The following is a 25118-nucleotide window of genomic DNA, read 5'->3' on the forward strand; positions in this document are numbered from 1 at the left end:
TTTTTCCCATTCATGTTCCATTTGGTTAACACTTGTAGGAACCCCATGGCAACAAGCTCGAATCTATAGCATGCACTGCCAACTGTTCTCTTTGGTTAGGAGGAGGAAATCAGTTTGAAATCTGCGGGCCGTAAAACAAATGTCGCAGTTGCATTTTATGCTTGAGGGCTTATTTTCCTACTTGTGCCTGAGCACAAAGGGAGAAAATCATTTTCCACCCAGGGATATGAGAAATCTGTTTCTGTTCTCAGTTACCAAGCTGCAGAACGACAATCCTCGACACACAGAAAATGACAAAGGGAGCGAATATATGGGCTGAGAGAAAATCCATATGAGACAGCTCTCCCACTCAATGTTGCGGCACAGAGATAGGCCGAGTAACTGACGTAATTGCTGGAAAGTTTGAACTTCTCTTTATGTTTAAGTGCTCCATTAAAAGGGCCTCTCATGTCTAAATGGTATGCTAATGGCCCGTTTTTCTCAGACAGGTCTTTGGCCATGGTGCTTCTTCCACTGCCCTGGGCTCTGATCCACTCTGACCATGCCAAGTTTCCTTGCGCACTGCCCACTTACCTCTTGTATCGTGAGGCATACCGGTTCAACACTGACCCCTTGAATGGACAAATAGATTCAAGATATTGATATTAATTACCAGAACTGCGTTCAAAACTAACTACAGTTTATAGTGGCTACTGTTATAACTTTGCTAAAGAAAGCTCTGCATGCTGTGATGATGGTTTCCCACCCTGTTCGCCAAGGAACACGCTCCCAGATTTGAGAGAAAAACTTTATTATGGCAGTCACGCTGTTTCTGCTACAATGGGTGTTTAGGTTCGTGCACTGTGTCTGTGGACTTGAACAATCAGTTTGACCTCAACAACAACCAAAATCCTCTGACTAAACGAAGGCGCGTCTTTGCCGAGGGCAGGAACACACTGGCGCAAGATTCACATTATCATGCTGGGGCTGTGTCATTGTGGTATTTTTATAGGGTCAGACCCGGGGCATGGATATTCCGATCCAACACATGTAGTGTAGTCCTCTTCCCTTTTGCATGCTCATTCTCCACACTCCGGCACAGGTGGAACATTCCTCGCTCCTGATGTGAACAAGTGAAAAGAATAAAGCGCCCAGTAAAGCAAGCACATCGGAACTTATTGACACCCACACCGGATTTATAGGGCTGTGGCCATGTGTGTGTGGGTTAGGGGAAGTGTGAAGCACATGGTTCACGGCTTAGCCTCACCTTTCTACTAGCAGTGTTTAAGAAAACGAGTTACTGCAGGGAATTGAGCTTTGGATTCTTCAAAGGAACAGCAGATGGAGAGAGAGAGAGAGAGAGAGAGAGATGAAAAAGTCCATAAGGTCAAAACGTGTGTTTCTATTTGCTCTTAAAAGAAATAATGTAAGTGAATTAGTCTGGCAGATGGCTGCTGATTCAATCTGCTCAGTCTGTTAAACAAGTCTCCTCTGGATGGCTGTATTGCAGCACAGAGCTCCAACAACCAGGATTTAATGAAGCTATCCACTTCCACTCAATCCACTCTGTTCTCTAAACATAGTTTTTAATCCCTTTACTCCGTATCATGTTGAGGTTCACTCTCTTCTGGGGAATACTGAGGTCCGGCTGAAGAAAGCAAAACATCTGCCATAGAGTTCATGAAACATGAAATACATAATGTATATAAACATATAGCCAGGGACATTAACCATCGGCTCCTAATGTACTGTAGTTTGTATATTTTTACATGGGAACATGAAAGTAGTTACAGTCAAAAATAAATGTTAAAAAAAATCTACCCCAAAAACATGATACTGATATTCAGTACAACAGCACAACGTCGAGTGTGATATTGCTTTTATAGAACATTCTACAATCACCATTTATATAATTTGCTTGTTTATTTATTCAACTATTTTGCTCTGCCAACAAATATCCTTCCATGACTGGCATGACTAATAGTTAGCAACAAGCGTTAGTGTAATTAACATGGGTGAAACATGGTTTTAAATTCTTACCAGTACTATGTCGCCAAAAGCTGAACCATGGAAGTGATGGACTATATATATATATATATATAATATAGATATAACGTTAACAGATTTGTCTTCTTGCTTCTTGCTGAATGTGAACCTGTAACTGGTTTTTAAATGTGGGTTTTGGCTTTCAGCTGTGCTTTTCTCTTTCCGGTACCACATACCGTACCGACCTACTTTCATACTGTTAGTGTAACTAATGATTGTTAGAACACCTGTGACACAGAGTCGCAGTGCTGTTATGCTCTATATCACCCCTCATGAAATGCATCTTGTCCAATCGGGTTACTCTGTCAGAACTAACTGTTGCATTATAATTTTATGCTTTAGTACAGGTATGTGCTGTTTAGTGGAGTTTTTTACATGCTGTAAAAAAAAATATTTTTCTACATGCCATCTGATTACCACCGTTAGTAACGGCACCAGTCGGAACAAGCCCTTGTTTTTTTTCCGCCTGAAAGACTACTTCAGAAGCACTTTAGTCCTTTAGTTCATCCAACTCTCACATTATAACAGAGATTCCAAATCTTCATGCTAATCCTGGAGTCTATGGCATCGTCCTTATCATCTCATAGATCGCTAACTATCCGAGCCGAGTCTCTGCAGTAACTCAGCATTGCAGAAAGTATGTCTCCACATCTTATGCAGTGATATCTTATTATTATGATGTTAGATGTTGCACTAAATGATCTGTGTAAAAAATAAGTTCCTGCTCTTTTTATTTGCAGATGCTAACAGATAAACCTGCAGATTATCTCCTATGACGGCATTTCTATATTCTTTGCTTTATAAACACCATCATGAAATGTCTAAGACCACAATGAAAATCTGTTTTTCCACTTAAATTTAAACTTGGAAGTAAACAGAAGGTTTTATATTTAACCAGATAGAGTACATGTCCAATTTCTTTTTTTAATATTCAAGATTCTGTACCTTTTTCTAGTTTCCTGTTTAAATGTTCGCAAATTAGTGAAATTGACCGTGTTAACTGCTTTGTACAAAAGGTCAGATTTTTCCTCATTTGCAATCTCTTCTACTGAAGCGTGTGTTCTGCCTACAGATTGGATCTAAAATGGCTCATATAGTTTTACACAAACCTTCAGTCTACGCCAGCTCAAATGTCATTAAAGCATAAAAACTGAATATAGCACATACTAAGAAAGTCTGAAATTTGTGCAAATATTATGAAAATGCTACCATTTAAGAAAGTTTAAGAAATTTAAGAAATTATTGTCATTAATATAATTTGTAACGAAAATTGTTGTGTTAATCTGTTTAATGTCACTCGTCCTCACAGTTATCACAAAAAAACTGAAAACGGTTTAGTTATAAGGCTCTAAAAACGTTCCTGAGTGATGTATCACTGCATTTCCAGCCAGTATTGAAATAATAAAGATGAATAAAATGTAAGCGGTGTCACATGTTTAGGGTGAAAAGAGTTTCATAAATGGTGAGTGGTTTGTAGATACAAAATAAATTTGTAATAGAAGTTACATTTATTTGTGAATCAGAAAATACAATGTGATTTGCATAACATTGTGAATTATGACACTGATCTGACTCCATAGTTTGCACCACGAGCAAGAGGATGGCTAGATCAAAGCTTAACCTAAACAAAGATAATAAAGATCAGAAAAGAACAGAAATTTTTGGTACAGCTCATCTCTAGTCTAGTATTGATATATGCATTTGCACTTACTCAGCTTTATTTTTAGTGTGGTCAAAGAATGAGTGAACATCTCAAAAGCAATTATACTGCCTGGTGGGATAACACTTTGCATCTAGTAATACACATACAGTACTTATACAATACACATTTTTTTTTATCTGCCTAACTTTCTATACACGTCCTCATCTTTGTTACATTTGAGTCAAATGCTTCATATGATACCCAAGACAGGGGATGTAACATTGCTGTTTTTCCTCAAAATAAGAAAGATGCTGTCCTCCATGATAGTGATGGGTCAGATATGCCGTACAATATAATGCATTTGCTGAAGTTATGGAAACAGATCATGACAGGAACATGCACCACCAGCCAGCAACTTAGAATTGAGAATTGCTATTTACATCCCAAATGTATTGTATTTTAATACAAAAATATTGTCTGGGCCTGGTGGCTCAGGGGTTAGCACTGTTGCCTCACACTTCCATGGTTGGGGATTTGAATCTTGCCTCCAGGCTGTGTGCGTGATGTTAGCATGTTCTCCAGTTGCTTTGTGGGTACTCTACATGATTTGTAGACTGATTCCTGTCTCCAAATTGCTCGTGGTGTGTATGTGTGACTGAATGAGTCAGTGTCAGTCTATTTGTGCCCTGCAAAGGGTTGGCACCATCCCACCGATGTGTCTCAGAGCTTATTGGAATAGGCTCCAGGCCCTCTGCGCCTCTGCATAGAATAGAATATGCAGAATAAACAAATAAATACACCAACCAGCTATAACATTATGACTACCTGCCTAATATTGATTAGGTCTCCTGTTTTGTCACTCCAAAAATAATGCACTGTGCTCTTATACCTTTTTGTCAGAACCTTTTCAGCAATTTGACCTACATTAGCTCTTCTATTGGATCAGACTACAAGGGCTAGGCTTCACTCCCGGACTTGCATGAGTGAGCATTTGTCGCCCATGACCCTGTCTCTGGTTCACCGGTTTTCCTTCATCGGAGCACTTTTGGTATGTCCAGACCACTGCAGACCAGCGACATCCCACAAGTTTTGGAGCGACCCATCACATCACACATCACAATTTGGCCCTTGTCACAGTAGCTACAGTTACAATATCTCATTACAATGGCACCTGGAAGTGGGTTGGGATATATTAGATAGCAAGTTGACATATTATCCAAGTTTATGTGTTGGAAACAAAAAAAACGAGTAAGCGTAAAGAGTTGATTGAATTTGACAAGGGTGAAATTTGACATGGGCATCACCAAGACTGCAGAGCTTGTGGGATGTTCCTGGTGTCCAGTGGTTAGGACATTCCAAAAGTAATCCCAGGAAGGAAAATCTGTGAACTGGCGACAGGGTCATGGGTGGCCAAGGCTTATCAAATAAAAAATGCTAGTGTAGAACAAACTGAGGAAAAGGTTAATGCTGGTTGTCAGAACCCACAGCGTATCACTGAATATTCAGGTGGTCATAATATTAGGGCTGATCGGTGTATGTGTGACTGGATGAGTGAGTGCATATGTGCAAAGGGTTGGCACCATCCAGGGTGTCCCTGAGCTTATTAGAATAGGCTCCAGGCGTAAATGAATAAATAAATATATTGTAATAATGTTTCAGAAAATATTCTGTAAACAACCAGGCACAAACAGCCTACACACTGAGAGTACAAAGGACTCACCCTTGTGGGTAGCACCCCAGTGAGAAGGCATGGTACAGTTTAATACTGTAGTACCTTTTTTTTTTTTTTTAAGAGTATGGAAGCAATTTTTCAACACGTTTGTCTCAGACATGTTTACTTTCTGGCCAGACGAGGGCACTGCGACTGCAAAATGCTGAGCTCTGAGGGGGAAAAATCAGTTGTGACGGCAGCGGATAGACTGAAGTTAATCACCACAAAAAGAGGAACTTCGCTCTCAATGGGTTTTGGGATGGCACAAAAATAGTTTGACTCAGCAAGTATGGTCGAGTTATTCTAAGAAATCCCGCAGGCCACTTTTTCCAGCCAGGTTTCATTAGTAGACATTAGGAGCAAATGTGCAGATGTGCTACTTACCGCTGCGTAAACACAGAAGTACAGAAAGTACACTGGAGGACAAAAATCATTAGGCTGTCTCCTTTAAAAGTAGAACTTCCCCCAGTATTAGTTTTATCCGTAATCGCATCTATTATTTGATTATTTGATCAATCATTTACTTTATTCGAATTATTCGAAACTTTTTTTTTTTTAACAGGAGACCCCCAAACATCCCAGAGTGACATCACACCGGAGAGCCAGTAGGAGTGTAGAGCGCGGATTCGGTGCGCGCGCCTGTATGTGTGCCTATGTGTGTGTGTGTTTGTGCGTGCGCCCTCGCGCCCGCCCGCACTTCTCTGAGTGAACGCGCAAACTTTACCCGCGCACCTCAGAAGTTTCTGCTCGTGCGCCTGCTGTCTGTCTTCTCAACTCCTACAGCTGAGGATTTGCCGCTCGGATCAACTTTGTTTTCTGGGCTCGGGAGATAATCAGGACCCTTCTGTTTGAATTGATATGTGTATAAATATTTATACCCACACATACACATATATAAACATAAAGATATAAAGAATAAGGAGGAATATTATGCAGATCAGTGTGTGATGATGGTCATGTCGGATTTCGGATGCGCACTTTCCTGGTTTCAGCGGATGAATGGAAGGTAGTTTAACTTTTCCTGACTGAGTCCACGCGCCTGGAGGAGTCCCGCAAACTGGAGAATTGATCACGATTCAGTTCGGTTCATCACTTGGTCTTTGTTATAATTTTTGTTAACGGATCCTGACCGACTTTGGAACAAGCACCGGATATTTTTGTTTTTAAATCGTATTTATATTTATTTACATCTACGATCTCCCTCCCTGTCTTCTTGCGTTTCCGAGTTGCGGGTACGATGGCACCGGCTGCGCGCGAGAGGCGCCCGGAGTTCCAGCGCGGCTCCTCATTGGCTCTGCTGTGCGGCTTGCTGTGCCTGGCCGCGGCGCGCGCGTGTCCGCACAAGTGCAGTTGCTCGGGCTCACACGTGGACTGCCAGGCGCAGGGATTCAAGAGTGTACCGAGGGGCATCCCGAGGAACACCGAGCGTCTGTAAGTAGCGCAATTGGTGCACTGCTCTTTGGGGATTTCGTTCGCACGTTATCGCACGCGCGTACCTGTGTTAGTGAGCATGCATTTCCACGGTATATGTATCTGTTAATGCAATGCATGCATAACACCACATCGGGATTGCATTGCTAGCCCATGCTTTGAAACATGCACGTGTAATTTCATAAGGATGTGAGGTATAACCAGGTATAACTGCTATGTTCAATGCATTCTAGCCAGGATTGACTTTTGTTATAATGCATTCATGTCATGCCACATAGTGAGTTAATTTTGCTTGAGCAACCTGGGATTATAGTAAATGAACCAAAACACATCCGAATAAACTGCCAGTTCTAAGATAATTAACTGACAAGGCTGATGTGATTGTATGCAACAGGATGTGCAATCATTTAATGAATTGATCAGTAATGATTCAGTAAAAATAAACCCAGTTCATTTGTGAACTGCTGCTATTATTTGTTTGACATAAAAATGGATCTAATATGAACTGTTAGGAAGTAATTAAATGATATTGCAGCTACATATATTATAAATGATGGTAACTCTGAGCTGACCAAATAATCATAATTTAGTGAGTCACAATTTATTGTTACAAAAATCAAAGTCAAGGTATGAATCTGTGCAATTATTTAATCACGAACGGCTTGCAATTTATTACAGATACTCATAGTCAGGAATGTATGTAGAGTTTGTCAGTAACTTAAATTGATTTTTTTTTATTATTGAGTTAATAAATAAATATTGGCAAACATCCTCTTAATGAGATCATTACATCACATGAGATAGCCTAATTTTTTTATCATGGGAATTGAGCTAAACAAAACAAAACAAGAACATTAAATAAGTTTTGTGTTTAGATGTGTAATCAATCAGAGGAGATCTTTAAACTTATACACGGAATGTGTAACCTGTTGCTGAACTGATCAACAGGGGAAAGAGCAACAGTCTGCCATCGCAATCCTCATTTTCGTTTATTTAAAATACATCACAATAAACTCAAAACTTATAAGGGCTATGAAAAGAGGTAGATACTTTTCTGATGGTTTGACAGACATGTTTGCACAGTATGCATGTGGGTGTGTGATTTGCCTTTCATACTGTATATCACAACCTTCGCAGTGTTAGTACAACAAAAGCCAAAATTGCAATCAGTTAAAAAAAATTACATATTCCGCAGCCCCAACAGTCCAGCTGGATACACATGAACATTATATGAACACTGATTTAATTCAGAGTTATGCTAGCAATGTGGTTTTGGCTGTGTACTGAAAGGAACTTTAAAAGAAAAAAAGAAAAAAGACTTCATTATGAAGTCTCACGAATATAATCTCGAATAATATTTACAATTGCGGTTCTTTTTAATTTTTCCTCACGTACTTTTCATGAACTGGCCGCTTCCTGATGATGTGTTGGAATGGATGAAATACACATTACGGTCGCTCAAGCATTTCAAACACGGCATGATGTTTCAGGACGTTTTTAAATGGTCAGATGTTGAGTGTAAAACGGTTTGTTTTGGCATTAGCCGAAGCTGTTGTGAAAGAAATATGCACAAGTTCACGGTGCTCCTAGGAGGAGCCAGTTCATTGGTGAACAGTTAGATGTGTAAACTTTTAATGCCGTAGTTTTATAAGTTTTCATCGCTTCATAATACTTTATCCAGAATTTTTGTGCTATTTTGTAGTTTATAGCATTTAGATAGCAGATTACCAAGCAATTAAATGATGTATAAATCATGTTAAATTGGGAGCATTTGGATTGTTTTTCACACAGTTAACAGGCTTTGACCTTCCCTCTTATCACTAGTAAGGTTAATCTGCTTCTATTCTTATAATAAAAATAGCATAGTTACAGTGCTTTTTTAATAATAGACATCCGAGGCATCATGTACCCTGAAACTAGGTAGATAGATAGATAGATAGATAGATAGATAGATAGATAGATAGATAGATAGATACTTTATTGATCACAAAGGAAATTCCAGAATAATGTGTAAAAGAAGTTGATTAAATGGTCATATCTAATGCTATAAAAATATACGTTATCATTATATAATTAAAAATAATTTTAAGTTGATAAATTAATATAGGCAAACATCTTAATGAGATCATTTGTGCCATTATTTACACAATTGTTACCCTGGGTATTTGAATACCAAATGGTGCATTCAATAGTTAAATATGGCAGTTTAAATCACAATCACAGTAAGTGTGAAAATGATCACAGGGTAATTTTTTTTATCAGATCGTGCAGGCCTAATCATAAAGATATTTATACAGGACACAATACATATGTTTGCTAAAAACCTCCCAGCAGTCAGGTACAATGCTAGGTTTTATAATTATTTTTACAAAAATAATAATTTTGAACTACAATTCTGTAGTAAAACTGTGATGTTTTACAATTTAAAGATTCTGTACAATGTTAACATCAAATATCCATAATCATCGTAAAAGAAAAAAATATCTTTGTTTGAAATATTTTGTCGGGAAAAAAAAATACCCAGGTTTTCGTTATAAATCCTGATTATTTTGTGTGTAAATTTGTTTATCAGCACACTGACTCCAAAAAACCTTTGATTCTATACGTTCTCTATACTAGTCACACATTAGTAGTCATTTGCTAAGTTTGTTTAGAATTATAACAAAATCTAAAAAAATTGGCATCTTTCAATCAAATCAAATAGGCGCATAAGTACTGTATAATGATATCATCTATCCATCTAATCAAAGTGTATTGCGATATAATGTATCATAACAGCCATATCATATAATGATATTGCCCAGCTATAGGAGCAGTACTCTTTATGCATTTTCTTTTATTTCTTTCATTTCTTTATTTCTTTTTTGAATTAAGAGTTCTTTACTCCGAATGTAGCATGACAAGCAAAACGTACAAACTTTAACTGGAGGGTCCTTTGACCCCTGTAACCTTCCAAACCCCTTAGGGCTTTTGTAAGGAATGTCCATGAAGGAACATAAATTTAGGCAAGCGCCTTTATTCACGCACTGAACCATTTATTTGTTTACCTTCTCAGGTCTGGGTGTCGGTAAAGCTACTTTAAACCTCGCTAAGATCTCCGCCTGTGATTCAGTGTTAATGCTATTTTGTAGGTTACTGGATTAAGAAACTAGTTCGTCACCTGAAAAGTTCAGAAGTCGCAGATGCCTTGACTTGAAGTCATTCCATAAAATATCGTTTCTCGACCACTAAAAGTCCAGGTGCAAGTTCTCGGCATCTCTCTCGGGGGTGGTTTACACACTGCCACCGGTCCTGTAACACCCTGCAGTGCTGATGGAAGTGTAATGAGCGCACATCTGTCTCATGACCATGTTTAGTGAATATATAATAAATATTCGCTCTAAATGTAACCTTTTGTTAGTAACATATATTCGATTCTTTACACACATGTGCAAGCGCACACATACACATACGCATACGCATATGCACGCTCTTGTTCTTTCACATTCACACTGTATGCGTGCTCGCTCTCACTCGCACATATGTGCAGCCGGTGGAGTGACAGGGCTTTCACAGTGGCCAGTGGCTCTCGGTCTTCACACTTCAGGAGCACAATGTGGGACATTGTGGTTGGCACAGCACGCTGCTGGCTCTCATCAGAAGTCCACACTGAAATGGGAGAGATAGAAAGAATGAGCCAAATGCCATTCTCTGTCCCCTTACACCCCCTGCATGCCTCAGTGTATTTCAGCAAAGAAGAAGGAGTGGGAATGGCATCCTCTCTTACTGGAACAATGTGCAGGTTCTCCAATGGGCTCGGATCTTTACATTCCCTTATATGGGCATTTGTTGGTTTAGTCATTTTAGATTAAAAAAATATATATATGTATATACTGTATATTTCGTTAAAGATTTTGCTTTAGACCACAAGGCTGGATAAAACCTAAATTAATTAGTCAGTCAACTTGCAGCTTAGTCGAATATTTTGGTTGCTAACAGAATGATGGCATATGGCTAGCAAGCTAGCTACTGTAGTTAACTGTAGTAAGACAGAATGCAATTAAGAAATGATGACACGATTAGAATCCTCTTCTAAGCTTTTCATGTAGACTAATATATTTACATCTTTGATTACAATTCAACAATTTGTCGTCTTATGTTACCTAATCAACCAATCATGTGGCATCAGCACAAAGCATAACATCCCCCAGGTTACAGCGCAAGAGCTTGAGTTAACGTTCACACAGAATAAGTGTGATCTCGTTCGCGCGTTTGAGTATTTCCGAAACTGCTAATCTCCTGGAAGTGTCACGCACACAACAGTATCAGAAGTTTACACGGCCAGATTAGCATAAGTCTCATCAGCCCTGCAAGGCTGCGAAGTCCAAACGTTATGCTGCCTAGCAAGTCTTTTTCAAGGGGTTTCCTCATGGCTACACAGCTGTTTAGTCCCAATCCTGTCAGTTCTCCTCACATTTAGTGTATGCAGAAATGATCTTAAACAAAGCTGTGCTTTCTAACGTTGATATTTTACCATGCAGTTTTACCAAACGTTTATTGATCACGTTCATTCTTGATTTTTAAAAAATATTATATTTGTTCCTAGCACTATCCTTCTATGTTTTAGCAATGTGTTGGATAATTTTTAACCCAGTTCCAGGCAATTTCAGCAATCTCCTAATTAGTTTTCTTTGCTTGATCTTGATGCTTGGGCATGAGTTTCATGCGGTATGTACAGTATTTTGACATGGCTGTTAAGGAAATGAAAAGCTACCATTGTCCAGTCAAATTCTATTTGCTTATTTAAATCCAAATGGTGACATTTTTTTGGCAGAGTAGTTTATATCAAGCCCTGTATTCCTATAATTCCCATAATTTATATATTCCTAATAGAAAACTATAAGAATAAATTATAGTTATAGAGAGATAATATCAATAATAGCAATAATAACAAAAACAAGTAATCATAATCACTATATATAAAGAATCAAATCCAGACAAATTGCGGAGCTCTATTTCGGTCAGAAATTGGTGCAGCTGAGAGGCATGAGAAGCATGTGTGTATATTTGTTGTGCTGAGGTTTGAGCTAACAGTCGCTTGGTCAGGAATTGGGTTTGTGGTCTTCGGTGTCCTCCTGACCCAGGCACGACATAAGAGCAGCATGTGTGAAAACTGCGCGCTGGTGAACGGCTGTAGTGCAGCCTGCCAGGCAGCTGCTGGCTCTGCTTGCGGGCATGGACTTCTGGGAAACATCAGGAACCGAGCGTCTTAGCCAGGTCTGGCAATAGGGATTGTATGCTTTTAAGGAAAGACTTTTGGCTGAAAACTCCAAGTCAAAGTCGTTAATGTCCTTGATTTGGTCCCAATGAAAAAGGAGGGACATCGGGGTCTGTACTGGACTCCAACTGTGTGTCATGCTTTAATCCAGGACTGGGTTTGATCATGTGCATGCATCGCGACAGTCTCAGGTTAACAAGGTCTTGCTTTTGTTATGGGAGATTTGTCACCTAAGCAACAACTCAGACTTCCAATCATCCCTGTCATTTTCAGCCTAGCTGGATGCGACAAGTTTATTTAGACTACGCACATATGGATACATCTTGGCATGTTTTGCTTTTTCTCACAGTAATAGAAGCTAAACCAGGGCCTGGAACACAATGGTTTGCATCTAGCAACCTGTTAAACAAAAGGATCAAGACGGAATTTCTTAGTAATCCACTAGGATGCTGCCACGCCTGAGCGGTTCGAATTCAGAGCAGCGTTGTCCTCGTCAGATCCAGGAGCTGACCCTTTCAGCTTTGATGAGATTTACATGATCCATCCGTTGAACCAGGAGCTGGCCTGGTTTTAAACAAGCCTCCTGCTGAATAAACAGAAGCTGTGGAGTTCTGGCAGGGCCGCCGTTCTTAAATATGGTCAGGACGCTCAGGGTTTATTTTGCTTCTGCTGTTCCCCCTTGCAATGACGTCCATAGACGTATGCCACACTCACTTTATTTGTTCCTACTGGTGTTTTTCTTTTCCTTTGTTTTCAGTTTGCTCCCAGGGTGCTGGGTTATGGATGGGTCCTGTGAGGCCTAGCTGTCATTTACGCCTTTAGCCGAGAAGTCTCGGAAATGCCTTGTCGCCCCTCGACGGATCCTTTCTGCTGGTTTTAGGAATTCGAAGACTGTGCCGTTTGGCTGTCTGAGCTATCGTCTGTCATCGTTTTTGGAAATGGACGATCTGGAGAGTAAACAGACACAAAGGAAATATGAAACAATTCATTTCTTTTTTGTCTGGTCTGCTTAATGTGTTGAGAGCTTCCTCTAGCCAGGAATGCAGCGACATGATATGGGAATGATAATATTTACTAAACAAAAGCCTCCCTAAGACAAACCCCAGCCAGATATAATGAGAAGTCTAACCTTTTACTGGCACATTCAGCCTTTTACAGTATCTGCCAAAGGTTCTGATGATGCAGTTGCTTTCCTTCGTGGATTGAGATACGATCGCTTACAATACTGATTTAAATAGGAACTCTCGGAGCAATCATCAGTTATCATCTTTTCGGATTTGATTTGCGATGTTAACGATTCGCTCTGACATCCTTACCCCATGAGCTAATTAAGTCAGATTTAATTTAACATTGAGTTAGTTTAACATTAACTTTAGACCAATGTGAAGGCAAAAGCGGAATGTTTTTCTGGATTCTGGATTGCGGAATGTTGCTGAAGTCAAAACTTAAACCAAATGTTAGCATCGATGGTGTAGACAGCATTGATGCTGTGCAGAACAGACGTAGTCATCTTAGTTAGTGTCCTTTTTAAGAACTCATGCCCAACGGAGACGTGTGGTGACCACATGATGCTTGAAAGACGGGGGGGGGGGGATCTTTTATTCCGTACGTGGCGGGGTAATAAACCACTCTATTTGATCTGGCACAAGTGTGAACAAACAAGCCTTGCAGCAGGGTGCCATCTACCTCAACAAGGCCTTAGACAAATAGTGCTCAGCACTATGAACACAGGAGAGCGTTGCGGTAGGTGGTGATAGGAATCATATTAAAACAGGGGCACCTCCATAGGTCTACTCGATATCTTTTGTACCATATAGAGAGTTAGCAGGAAAAAAAATCTGATGAGATGTGACTGATTAAGTGACAATAGACAGTAAGGGCCCTATCTGTATCTGTTTATTGTTTCTTATATTCTTATCTATATTCAAATTCGGAATCATTATAATGCATGATGTGTGAATTTCCTGGAATTTACTTTTAATCGCAACAGAGAAGGTTCTATTTAAAAATAACAATTCATACATTCAGCAGTAAAAGTACAGTACAAGGCAATGAAGTTTATTTGAAATTCATTAAATGGTTATTTTTGGGAGACCTCATCAGAGTACGTGCTGGCTGTATAGAGAAAAATCCAAAATGTGTGCGCACCATTGTAAACCTCCTTACTTGTCCAAAGATGTAGATAAAGAAGAAAAAACTCTCTCCTGTCCAATGCAATAATATTTTTTTTCGTAGTGTTTTTGTAGAGAGCTTTATCTGGATTTTTTTTCCCCTAAAATTTGGCAACACTTTATGCTCAGCCTTTTAAACTCAAAACTGTATGAAAAAAAAAACATTTAAAACCTTTTTTTTTCTCAGTATGAAGATTAATAATAATAATAATAATATAAATAAAAATAATAATAATAATAATAATAATAATGCACTTATTTTTATCTGCATTTGTAGTCATTTAGAACACATTCAGTTCATTTGGAATAACAAGCTCATATTCAGTTATAACAATGTGCAAAAGTCTTGATACCTCATTTCTTCATATTTTTATTCCAAAGAGCCACGCTTTCTGACCTGTATATCATTCAGCCATAAAAACATCTATATTAAGATATGAACCAGTGAGAAACAGGTGCAGATGATGACAGATGATCAGGACAGTGATTAATATACTGCTGATGCTCAGTGGTTGGAACTGATGAGAAGAGAAATGAGGTTGCTGCTGAGATTGTTTCATAAACAAGCATTTTGTATAGTTATTCGTTAGTAAAACATTTGTTGGTATTTCATTAATTTAATTTCAATTAATCATTTAACTTAATTTATTATGAAGAAATAAGGGGTGGCTGTCAAGACTCATGGCTGTATATCCCTAGTAGACAGTATCGGCGTTGCTCAAGTCCTTATCAGTTACTCCTACAAGTGCTGGATGACTTGTTTTCTAAAAAAAAAAAAACAACAACTAGGATCATATTTTATTTTAGGCTGAATGATATCACCAGAGAAAGTTTAGACTTTAAGCAAAACAGCTTTTTTTATTTTTATAAAATTAATACACAAAATTGAAACGACTCAAGAAAATGAAATGATTGAAATCATTTTGGATGAACCCAACTGTACGTGGTTTAAGAGGGAGGTTGGGTCGCATCTTGCCAGAGTCTCACTATTCCACGAGTAAAAGCCACCCACAGGGGCGAGCCAAACCCAAGGGGAGCACCTCGATTAGGATTCCAAACAGCGTTCCGAAGCTTTGCAGAGGAAATGGAGCATACCTACGCGCTTGGTGCAGACCAGACACGTCGGCTTTAGTGGAAATAACAGCAGATTGCGGCGGGGAACGCATTGTGCACTGTGGATTCTATAGAGGGACTCGAACCCGCCTCTGTGTTTTCATAAACATTCTTCTGCCATGACTTTAAGGGTTTAAGTGATCTTGCGGATGAGTCATCTTCTTACCGCGGCTCAATGCACATTTCCAGTGCTTCCCTTTTATTTACTATAACTGCCGTGCGAGATTTAAAGATTTAAAGTCATGCTGCATCACACAGCCTCGCCATGGCTTACGTTTAGCCTGCTGGTTTAATGACCTCATGTGGAGATTGAGCCTTAGGGGGAACAACACACTGTTAGAGCAGAGCACCTGCCATTCAGAATGTCACTTTATCCCTTTTGGAACAATATGAATGGGAACAATAGGCAGTGGGGGGCAGCTTTATCTCTAACCTCCACCTTGTCAAATTGACTTTAGGACTCGGAAGCGGCAGCTCTTGCTTTAACTCCCCGGGTCGTTGTACGTATACTGTAGTGTAGTGACAGCGAGAAGGATGGCTGGATTAACAGAGAGGGCAGTTTAGAAAAGGAGGCAGGAAAGATAAAGCTTTTAGATTCATCACACTGAGCTGCTGAGAGGAAGTACGAGAAGATGAACGGACCAGACAGGAATGGCAAATAACAGTGCTTAAAAACGAACGGAGGATTTGAAATTATTAATTCAAAAAATCCGGGACTGATTGGCTTAATGCATTCAACGAACTGCATTACTTTCTTGATAGTTTGAATTACAGTGCATAATTTATACTATTTACAAAACAATATGATTTACATTAAAATAACTGAGTCCTACACGGAGATTTACGGAGTTAAGATTAACAGGTATACTGGCAAATGAGCTGAAAGTGAGAAATAATTGCATAAAAGCCCCGAAGCCGTTCATTTGTATAACATGTTCTCTTCAAACACCCCTTTATGGCTATGAAACCTTAGGATTTACGAGGACAGATTACACAAAATGCACCGTGACTCTTTTCTCATAACCAAAAATGATGGATAGGCCGGCGTCCAAATTTCCATTCACAAGCCTTTTCCTGAGTAGCTCATGTGTTATGTTAAAACCTACATTGCTAGACGTCATTCTGGTGCATTTGGGAAAGGCTGATCCGTTTTCGGCTTGGCTGAAGTAGAATATAGATGTATAAGGAGAGAGAAATTGCAAAGGAATGTGCTTTTAGAGAGAGAGAGAGAGAGAGAGAGGATTGGATAGTGATACAGTGAGAGGGAAAGAGAGAGAGAGAGAGAGAGAGAGAGCTTTGGTTAGTGTATGTCATGTCTCCTTAGTGCCTGTGCACTATAATATGTCTACAATATGGCTCATATTAGTGCCCCTGATGTGCGTTTTGTGGAGTAGGGGGAAGTCTTTTGAAATTCAATATGGCCTTAAATCAGATTTATAAATGTTTATTTAGATTATGTGAACCACACTTGGCCAACTGGAGATAGGCCTATATATATATATATATATATATATATATATATATATATATATATATATATACAGTATGTGTATGTGTGTGTCTGTGTTCATAAGCCTTAATTCCTACAATGCTGTCTATACGAACTTCATGCACAGTTTTAGTTTGGCTTTATTTTGTAGTATTTGTAGATGCGGTACAGATCTAGATAAGTTAATTACCTGGAAACAGGATAAGTCAAACTTCTCAGATGCATTCTAATCATAGGAGAACACTATATTTATACATATAACCTGTTTATCTTATACTTGTGACTTGCTTTGCATTTCCTCTAACAAAATTTTTGCACTGCCTGAACACAGTTATGACTGACTGACAAATCATCTGGCTTGTTTTTTTTTTTTTTTGTGGCCTGTAATTAAAAACAAAAGCAATATGATTGATTCCATGTAGGTCTTATTCGAATGCTGCAGATTGCTGGTGGATGACGGCTGGAACAGACCGTTCTGTTTATGCACTACGTGTTAGTGTGCGTGACTGAATGTGGGTTTGAACTGGAACTGGAGATGTGTGCATCAATCCTAAATATTGATCCTGGGATTGCTCTTTGGAAATCAATCTATTCATAAAGATACTCATTATTAAATTGGTCATATTAGCGAATCTATTGTAGCTTCGCTTTTTCCACTCATCACGCAGGCATGGTGGGAATGTACGAGTGGGAACATTTTTCTATTACAGTTTTCCTGGTGCTGTTACTGGGATTTTAATGATTATTATTATTATTGTTGTTATGTGGCTCAACTGGTTTGGTGGTGGTTTGAGAGCAATGCACAAAGTTTTACCAGTATTTATTATCGATAGTGCTGGAAGGAATTGAGTCAAAATAAAGAATTGGTTCAGTAAACGTGGACTGAGAAGATTTTGCATCCACACGGCTGCAGTAATGTGCCCTGACAGACTCTGACATCCGAGTACATTTGTTCTGGCATCTGGCGGTCTAGAATTCTTACGGGAGTCTAAGAACTTGAACAGTAATTGTGATAATGACGGTGAAAAAGCTAACTCATTTTTCCTATCTCCCCCCCCTTCTTTTTCTAACAGAGACCTGGACAGGAATAACATCACCCGGATCACCAAGGTGGACTTTTCCGGACTCAAAAACCTCCGAGTTCTGTAAGCTCTTTCACAAGCCTTCAAAAATAAAAATCCCAAAGCGTGAAGCTGTCAAAACCTTCCATGTGGCGCAGTTATAGTGCAGGAAACGTTTACTATGTAGCACACATCATAATAATGCATCCAGACAGTTAATCTGAGTCGATCCGACGCAATTGACCACGGCCTCCTTTACTGAACGTGTCACCGTATCATGTTCAGTCAGGCTTTAAACTTGTTCTGAAGTCTGAGAGACACGGAAGTGCGCACTTTACACATCGGCTGCGCTGATCTAAAATAAACAGCTCACGGCTGGTCTCGGCCCTGCCATGCAGCGTGCTTGAGTTTGTCTAGTGGGCGGCACGCTGCCAGAGCAAGTGTGTTCGGAGCTTAATGACGGCAATCACTGAGTTCTCTGTGCTGTTTCAGTTCTGAGCGAGGGCCTGTAAAGCGGGAGTGGCATGGGGGTAAAAATAACCATGAAAAAAGAGAAAATAAATGAATGATGACAAGTAGAGATTGGCTGGCATGGTGTATCTTTATAAAATAACAGTTTTAGAGTTTTGCGCTAACCACCGGGAACCCACACAAAACCCCCTCCTCCTTATCGTTCTGAAAAGCTGGTGCCATGATCCCCTCTATCTGATAACGGGAGGCAAGCCTGCACACACATTTGCAGCTGAAACCTTAAAGGGTAATGCCTGGCGTGCAGACCCAGAGTCTCCCATACGACTTGCGCCTAGTTAGCGCTAAGGGCAAGAACTATTTACCACCACATACTTATTAAATACCACGTGTGTTAGCTCAGGCTCAATTAGAGAAACTTTCCCTCCTTTCATTTTACTTCATCCCTGTGAAGCATAGGTGTTCGCCTGTGTCCCATATGTTTTTAAAACACACTTTAATACCGTCGAGGGCAAGTGGCTAGGAATTGAAGCAAAAGAAACATCTATTATTCCTCAGTGCCTCACCAAAGTCCATCTGGAGGAGATTGAATAAAATTACTTTTAATGCCAATACATAAACCAGTATGGGACTGATCCCTCATTTGTAAGAATAAGCTCGAATCGTAATCATTTCTTAGCCTTATTCGAGGCATAAGCTATCAAATATGTTTGTTATCAGCAAAGAATGCAGATGACTGAAGGTGATTAATTTTAATTTCTTTCCCCATCTGGTGCATGAAACAGTTTATATTTTTCACCCACATTACACAAGATCTGAGCGAGAAGTCTGTCTCACTCTTTCTCAACCTACCTACTCATCTCAGTCTGACCAAAACAGCCTTGTGTATAAACATTTTTTTAAAAGGCTGGAGCGAAGATACAAATTAGAGGCTGTGGATATTTTAGTCCGGCCTTGCCTGATTTCTCGTATAGTCGCGCTAGGGTATCAGTCCGTGGCAGACTGCTGGGGCTTCCCAGGCATGTCACTGCACGTTGGCTCTAATTCCGATAGACGCAAATCTAAACAAGAATTGGCCATAGAGATGTAGTGCCTTTGTAATGCATCTGGAAAACTTTAGGGGCCCTGTAACATGACATGGTGTTCAGAGTAAAGGGGCAAACCAAAGCTACATGCCAGGACCTCACAGGCATGTCTGACATCACATCACTAGCACGTTCCTGCCACGTCCGACTATTGTAACCGAAGAGGCAAATCAAGATCCTGATAACCTTATCGCCGATCTATCGGCTGACAAGACAAATCCATGCTCACTGAGGCCCTTTTTGTCAATAGTCATTTTTTTGACAAATTAGCTCGGGTAATTATTGTGTTGTAGCTGCATTGGATCGGATTATAAAGCTGCTCTTTCTCCACAGGCATTTGGAGAACAATCAGATCAGTGTGATTGAAAGAGGAGCGTTCCAGGACCTCAAACAGCTGGAGAGACTGTAAGTACAAGCATCAGAATCTAAACCATGCCTGTACAGAGAAAGCACTCAAAACAAATGTATTTCTATTTCTTTAACCAAGAGTTCATTCCTTTTATAAAAAGGATTTCTCATTGTGTGTCGCAAAATACATATTAGGTGCATTAACTACTGTGCAAAAGTCTTAACCCATTCTAATTTCTTCACCTTTTTCTTTTAAAGAGTCAGACATTCTTGTATTTTTTTATTGTAGTCTTGAGGAATAATCCTCCAGGCTTCCTTAAAGACTTCCTAAGCCACATAGTGTCCTACAAATCACTCAAGCTCAAGGCATGAACCAATGAGAAACAGGTGTACATAATAACAGACGATCAGGCTGGTGATAACTGTACTGGTGATGCTGAATGCTGAGTGATTGAAACAGGCGAGAGGGGTAATGAGGATGCTGCTGAGGTTGTTACATGAACAACCATTTTTTAAATTGCGTCTTTAGGCACTTTGCAGGCTGTCACACTAAAACATTTGATTAGATTTCTTTACCTTAATCTTTATTAAGTTACATTTAATTTAACTTAAGTAACTGACAAACTCAAGCACGATGCATGGCAGGGCTTAATATGGAGAAGTGAGGGGAGGCTAAAGACTTTTGCACACATCTGGATATTAGTGACGGGTTGATCATGAACGAGTCGTTCTTTTCAAATGAATCCTTAACGTTACTCAGAAGAACGAGTAGTCTGGGAGAGTGATTCGTTCATTTTCTACTGGACACGCATGCGCAAATCATCGCAAAATCCGGTAGGTTATGTACAGGAAACTTTTTGAGCGATTTTTTCTTAATGACTCTTTTACTCTGAGTCGTTCGTTCTTTTGTCACGTGACTCCCATGGACGCTATGTAGTGCAAGAGATTCAAAAGAACGAACGACTCGGACTAGAAGATATGAGAGGTGACCTGCTCATTCTGTTTATTATAATATGTCCTTAGTTGGATTGTAATATTTTGATTACCGGAACTATAGCCAAACTTTTTTTATGTAGACATATTTGGGGTCTTTTTATTGAAAATGCATCATTTTATTTTTTATTTCTGATCAAAAGAACGAAATGAGCTAAATGACTCAAAAAAAGATTTGTTCATTTTGATAAACGAGATTTAAAGAACCGAGTAACTAAAATGATTCAAACTTCACATCACTACTGGATATCAAAAGCTTCGAACTTTTAAGGTGACCTAATTAAATAACTTCCATTTCAAGTGCAATGGGAAAAAAAAGACAGCATCCTCATTTGCTCCCTGCCATGAGGCAGACTTCCATTTGCTCTCCCCCGGTGAGAATCCTAACACCTCTGAGAGAAGTTGACCACCAGGTCAAACCAAACAATCAGGCCATTTCTACAGATGGACAAGGTCAGGGAAAACTACACAGCTGTCTGGGGACTGGCTTTGTCCGTGATTTTCTGAGTTTGTGTGTGAATTGTTTGAGTTCTTCTCTTGCCTGTGAAGTTGTGTATGGCTCCATCAGAATGTGAGCGAAACCTTTGCTCATCGTCATCAGTGTGGTTAAAAAAAGCAAATCGGAGCACCATCTGCCTTCATTGCCGTGAGCGGGCATGTGTGAGTTTGTTGACCACCCCTGAAAGCACCTTGTGCTCATCTGCTTCCTAGCTCTTGTGTTTGCCTGGGTTTTACATCGCGCATTCCTGCGCCTGTCACACACATTAGGAATTTCACCTTCTTTATTTTGCGATTCCTCACCAGTCTGATCTGAACAACTGTGGCAACATCAACATCAACATCATCCTCCATGTAATCCCTGGATTTTAAGTAAAGTTTTTAAATAAAGTACAGTACTCATGAGAAACATAAATCTTTACAAGCTTTTTGATCCTAAATGCTAAATATTTAGGATCCTAATCAAATTTTTAGGAGCTAAAATGTAACTTTTTTCCTAATGTAAACCAGATAAACTCATGTAAACACTTGTTTAAGCTGGAGCCAAGGGTACAAGAAAGTTAGCTGTGCTTTGCTAGCATTATCTGATAAGGATGACTGAATACTGAATGAGTCTGGCTGTGATGAATGTACCTGAGAACTTTCACTGAGCAGCACTGGGAGTGAGGAAAAAGTCAAAGATTTTTCATTTGGCCATTTAGTTTTCTTGTCAGCTGTTGATGTTCCTCGACTAACATTGGCTAGATAGCCAGCTAAGCTACATTACACATGTTAGTTAGCATGGCAGTAGTTGAGTTTCAAAAGCTCACAATAATAAAAATCGAGAACAAAGAGAAATTCTTAATAAAGTTAATACCAATTATAAAAATTAGTGTTAAATTAGTCCCTCCAATTGTTTTGCAAGTCTTATCTACAGATTTACAGATACAGATCAATTTGAAAGAGCACTTTCAAAAAGCTTATGACAGTCGAATGCTTTGAGAAACTGTCTTATGTTCGTGAGCACTCTTGTACTTAAATGTAAAAACGATACAAACACTAGGCGCAGGCCCCCGAGTGGTGCAGGGGTAAAGTGCTCATCCTAGTTCGCTAGTTTGATTCCCAGATGATGTTGTAGCCTCTCACAGCCAGGGACCTGGAGAGAGCTAATTGACCAATGGGATTGAAGGCACTCTGGAATCTCACGTGCATTTATGAGCTTACGGAAGAAGTGGATAGCGCTGTCCTCCGAGTGTGTTACGCCGCCATGAGTAAGCCGTTTACAAAGATGCGGTCGGCTGGTGTCAACACGTCCGGATTGTAGTAGTTGCCTTGACTGGGGAGGTTGGAATTGGAGACTACTAAATTAAGAAGGAAAAAAAAAGTTTTAGACACATTGGCGACCATTTCAATTGGCATTTTAAGCTAAAAAAAAAATCCCACAAGATTTGCGAAACTTTTGAAAAAACTGATTTTCTTACATTTATGCACTCATGCATGTATGTTGATTAATTTTCATTTATGTGGGTTGTTTTAAACCTCGACACTGTAATCTATACACAAAATTACAGTAAATTGCTAGTTCTACAGTTTAAACCTTTCAGCTATGTTCCATATTAGTAAGTCCTTTTATATATAAATTCAAACAAACTCAGGAGCTCTCCTAGGATATAAACGGTTTTTCCCCTCGAACGAACTGTATTTTCATAAAAACCACATTTCTTGTATAAATGATTTATGAATAAAATTGTTCGTATTCGGTTTGATAAATGAGGCTCAGTGATTGTATTTGAAGCAGCTTTTATTCATGTGAAAAGATAATAAGCTGTTGGTAAAGTCCTGGAACATTAGTGTTAATTTGTTTTCTTAGAAGAAAATCTTGGACAGCTTAAACCAAACAACGTAATTTTTAAGGTTGTATATTTTTTCACAGGTTTAGATTTATGAGCCAAAACTGCATTTTGGAAAGACTGAAAAGTCTACACTGGGCAGAGTTTGTTGGGCACCAAAGCCTGCGTCAAGCCAGAGTCAAATTTGTCTTGTACCCTTAAAAGGCCTTAAAACCACAACACTGCCTCGCCTAGTCAGGCCTAACTCGAGAACGTGGGGGTTAAGGCTTAAGGGACCGTGCTGAAAGCTGATACGACCCAGAGAATCCCCGTTCCTTAGCGTTTGGATGGAGTAAAATAGTGCACAGATGCCAGAATCGTTTCTCCAATGCATGCCTGCATACTAGTCCTATGACCTTCTGGGTCACTATTATCCCCTCATCTGCTGATTAAAACCCTCTGCAAGGGTCGTCTTAAAAGCCCTGGGTCTGTGGAGGCTCATATGAGGGATATCAGCTTTTTATGGCTTGCTGCAGGAGATAACCTGTGCCGTCTTCTGTGGAACACATCCCATTTCCCAGCGGCCTCGCGCAGCTGTGATCCCTGACCCCCCGATGCTGCCGTGGGCCAGTTTCCGTGGTCTTGGCCTCAGTGGCAGGTTTGACCTGGCTGATTGCTCTAATCACAAAGATTGATTGGTCTGTCTAAGTGTCGTTTATATTTGCCCTGTTCTCCCATTGATCTCTGTTTTGCGTGCTACGGCAGATGTTTGTGTGTATCCGCTCTCTCTCAGCATGCAACGTCAAACAGTCCTAAGCTCTGTCTGTGCCTCTCACCCTCCTCTCCCATCTTGAGCACGCTCAAATTCCATCAGTCATTGCACAAAAACCAAACCCCACTTCCCCAAAAACAGATCTATGTTTTCTAAAAAGGTCATTCCCACACTGTTTCTCAGTGCCTTTAATGTCCGTCTTGCATTACATTTCTCATTTGTTTTGACGATTCTGACACTCGTCCTTTTCCTGCCCTCTATCTCACTCCCTCTGTCTTTTTCTCTCTCCTCACAGGCGTCTGAACCGGAACCGGCTGCAGGTTCTGCCAGAGCTGCTATTCCAGTCCACGCCCAAGCTGGGCCGCCTGTAAGTTTATGTTTCTTTGATATTCCAGGCTCGGAAAAAAGACAAATCAAAACAGCGGTCAAACTTCCCTGCTGTCTTAATTTTGATCATTGTCCTAGGCGGGAGCTCAGTCAAATATTTGGCTTTCTCCACGATGCTGTTTAAAGAGGACGTCATCAGAACGGGGTTTTGTTATTGGCTGTGGTTTTCCTACTCCAGATGTGGCCCCTTTATACAGGCCGAGGGCCCGGCCAGGCGTAACGTGACACGGCCCTACTCTGTGTGGTGAAGGTGTGTTACAGGGAATGTTTTGCTTGGATAAACCAGATTCCTGTTGATGAATTTCATTTCCCTGCTCTAGGTTCGATCATAAGGGGCAGACGACACTTTTTTGTGTTTTTATGGATTGGACGCTTTCATTTCCAAATTTACGACTCTCTGTGATTGAAGAGAAAAGGCTCAGGTTAGGTCAGGAGCAGGGGTTAAGTTTTTAAAGCATTGATGTTGGGTTGCTCTGCATTAATGGAGGAATAGGTGACATGTGAGTCATTCTGGGGCTTTTAAAGTTTTCTAAAACTTTATCTAAGTAGCACTTTGTTTCAGAGGTCACATTGCCGCTGTTTTCTTTCGCTAGGAAGATCCCGCTGATGTCTTAGCACTCCAGCGCACTTGATTTGCAATGATATTTGATACATGGATGATTACAGTGATCAGGACTCGGTTTACAGACATGAAATTCCCTTTTATGTCAGCCACAGCTCACTGAGCAGCCTTTAATATTTCTTCGGCGGATAGCCGGGCCTTTATAGAAACAATCAGCAGGAATGATGGTTTCATTTCCCTGTTTGTCGCTAGCAGTTTCATGAAGCATTATTGGCAGTGATGTTCTTATTTATCACA

At 39.9% G+C, this 25118-nt stretch overlaps 1 protein-coding gene across 1 annotated transcript in view; it reads left to right on the forward strand.

The window, feature by feature from the left end:
• Positions 1-6082: 6082 nt before the first annotated feature.
• Positions 6083-25118, forward strand: part of slit3 (slit homolog 3 (Drosophila)) — a 177915-nt gene continuing 158879 nt past the window's right edge. Inside the window, exons 1-4 of the mRNA XM_053505596.1 lie at positions 6083-6809; positions 17913-17984; positions 19787-19858; positions 24168-24239. Coding sequence (XP_053361571.1) covers positions 6616-6809; positions 17913-17984; positions 19787-19858; positions 24168-24239 — 410 coding nt within the window. The 5' untranslated portion in view covers positions 6083-6615. The remainder of the gene's footprint in view (positions 6810-17912; positions 17985-19786; positions 19859-24167; positions 24240-25118) is intronic.

This window comes from Clarias gariepinus, chromosome 10, assembly GCF_024256425.1.
Source record: "Clarias gariepinus isolate MV-2021 ecotype Netherlands chromosome 10, CGAR_prim_01v2, whole genome shotgun sequence".
NCBI classification, from domain to species: Eukaryota; Metazoa; Chordata; class Actinopteri; order Siluriformes; family Clariidae; genus Clarias; species Clarias gariepinus.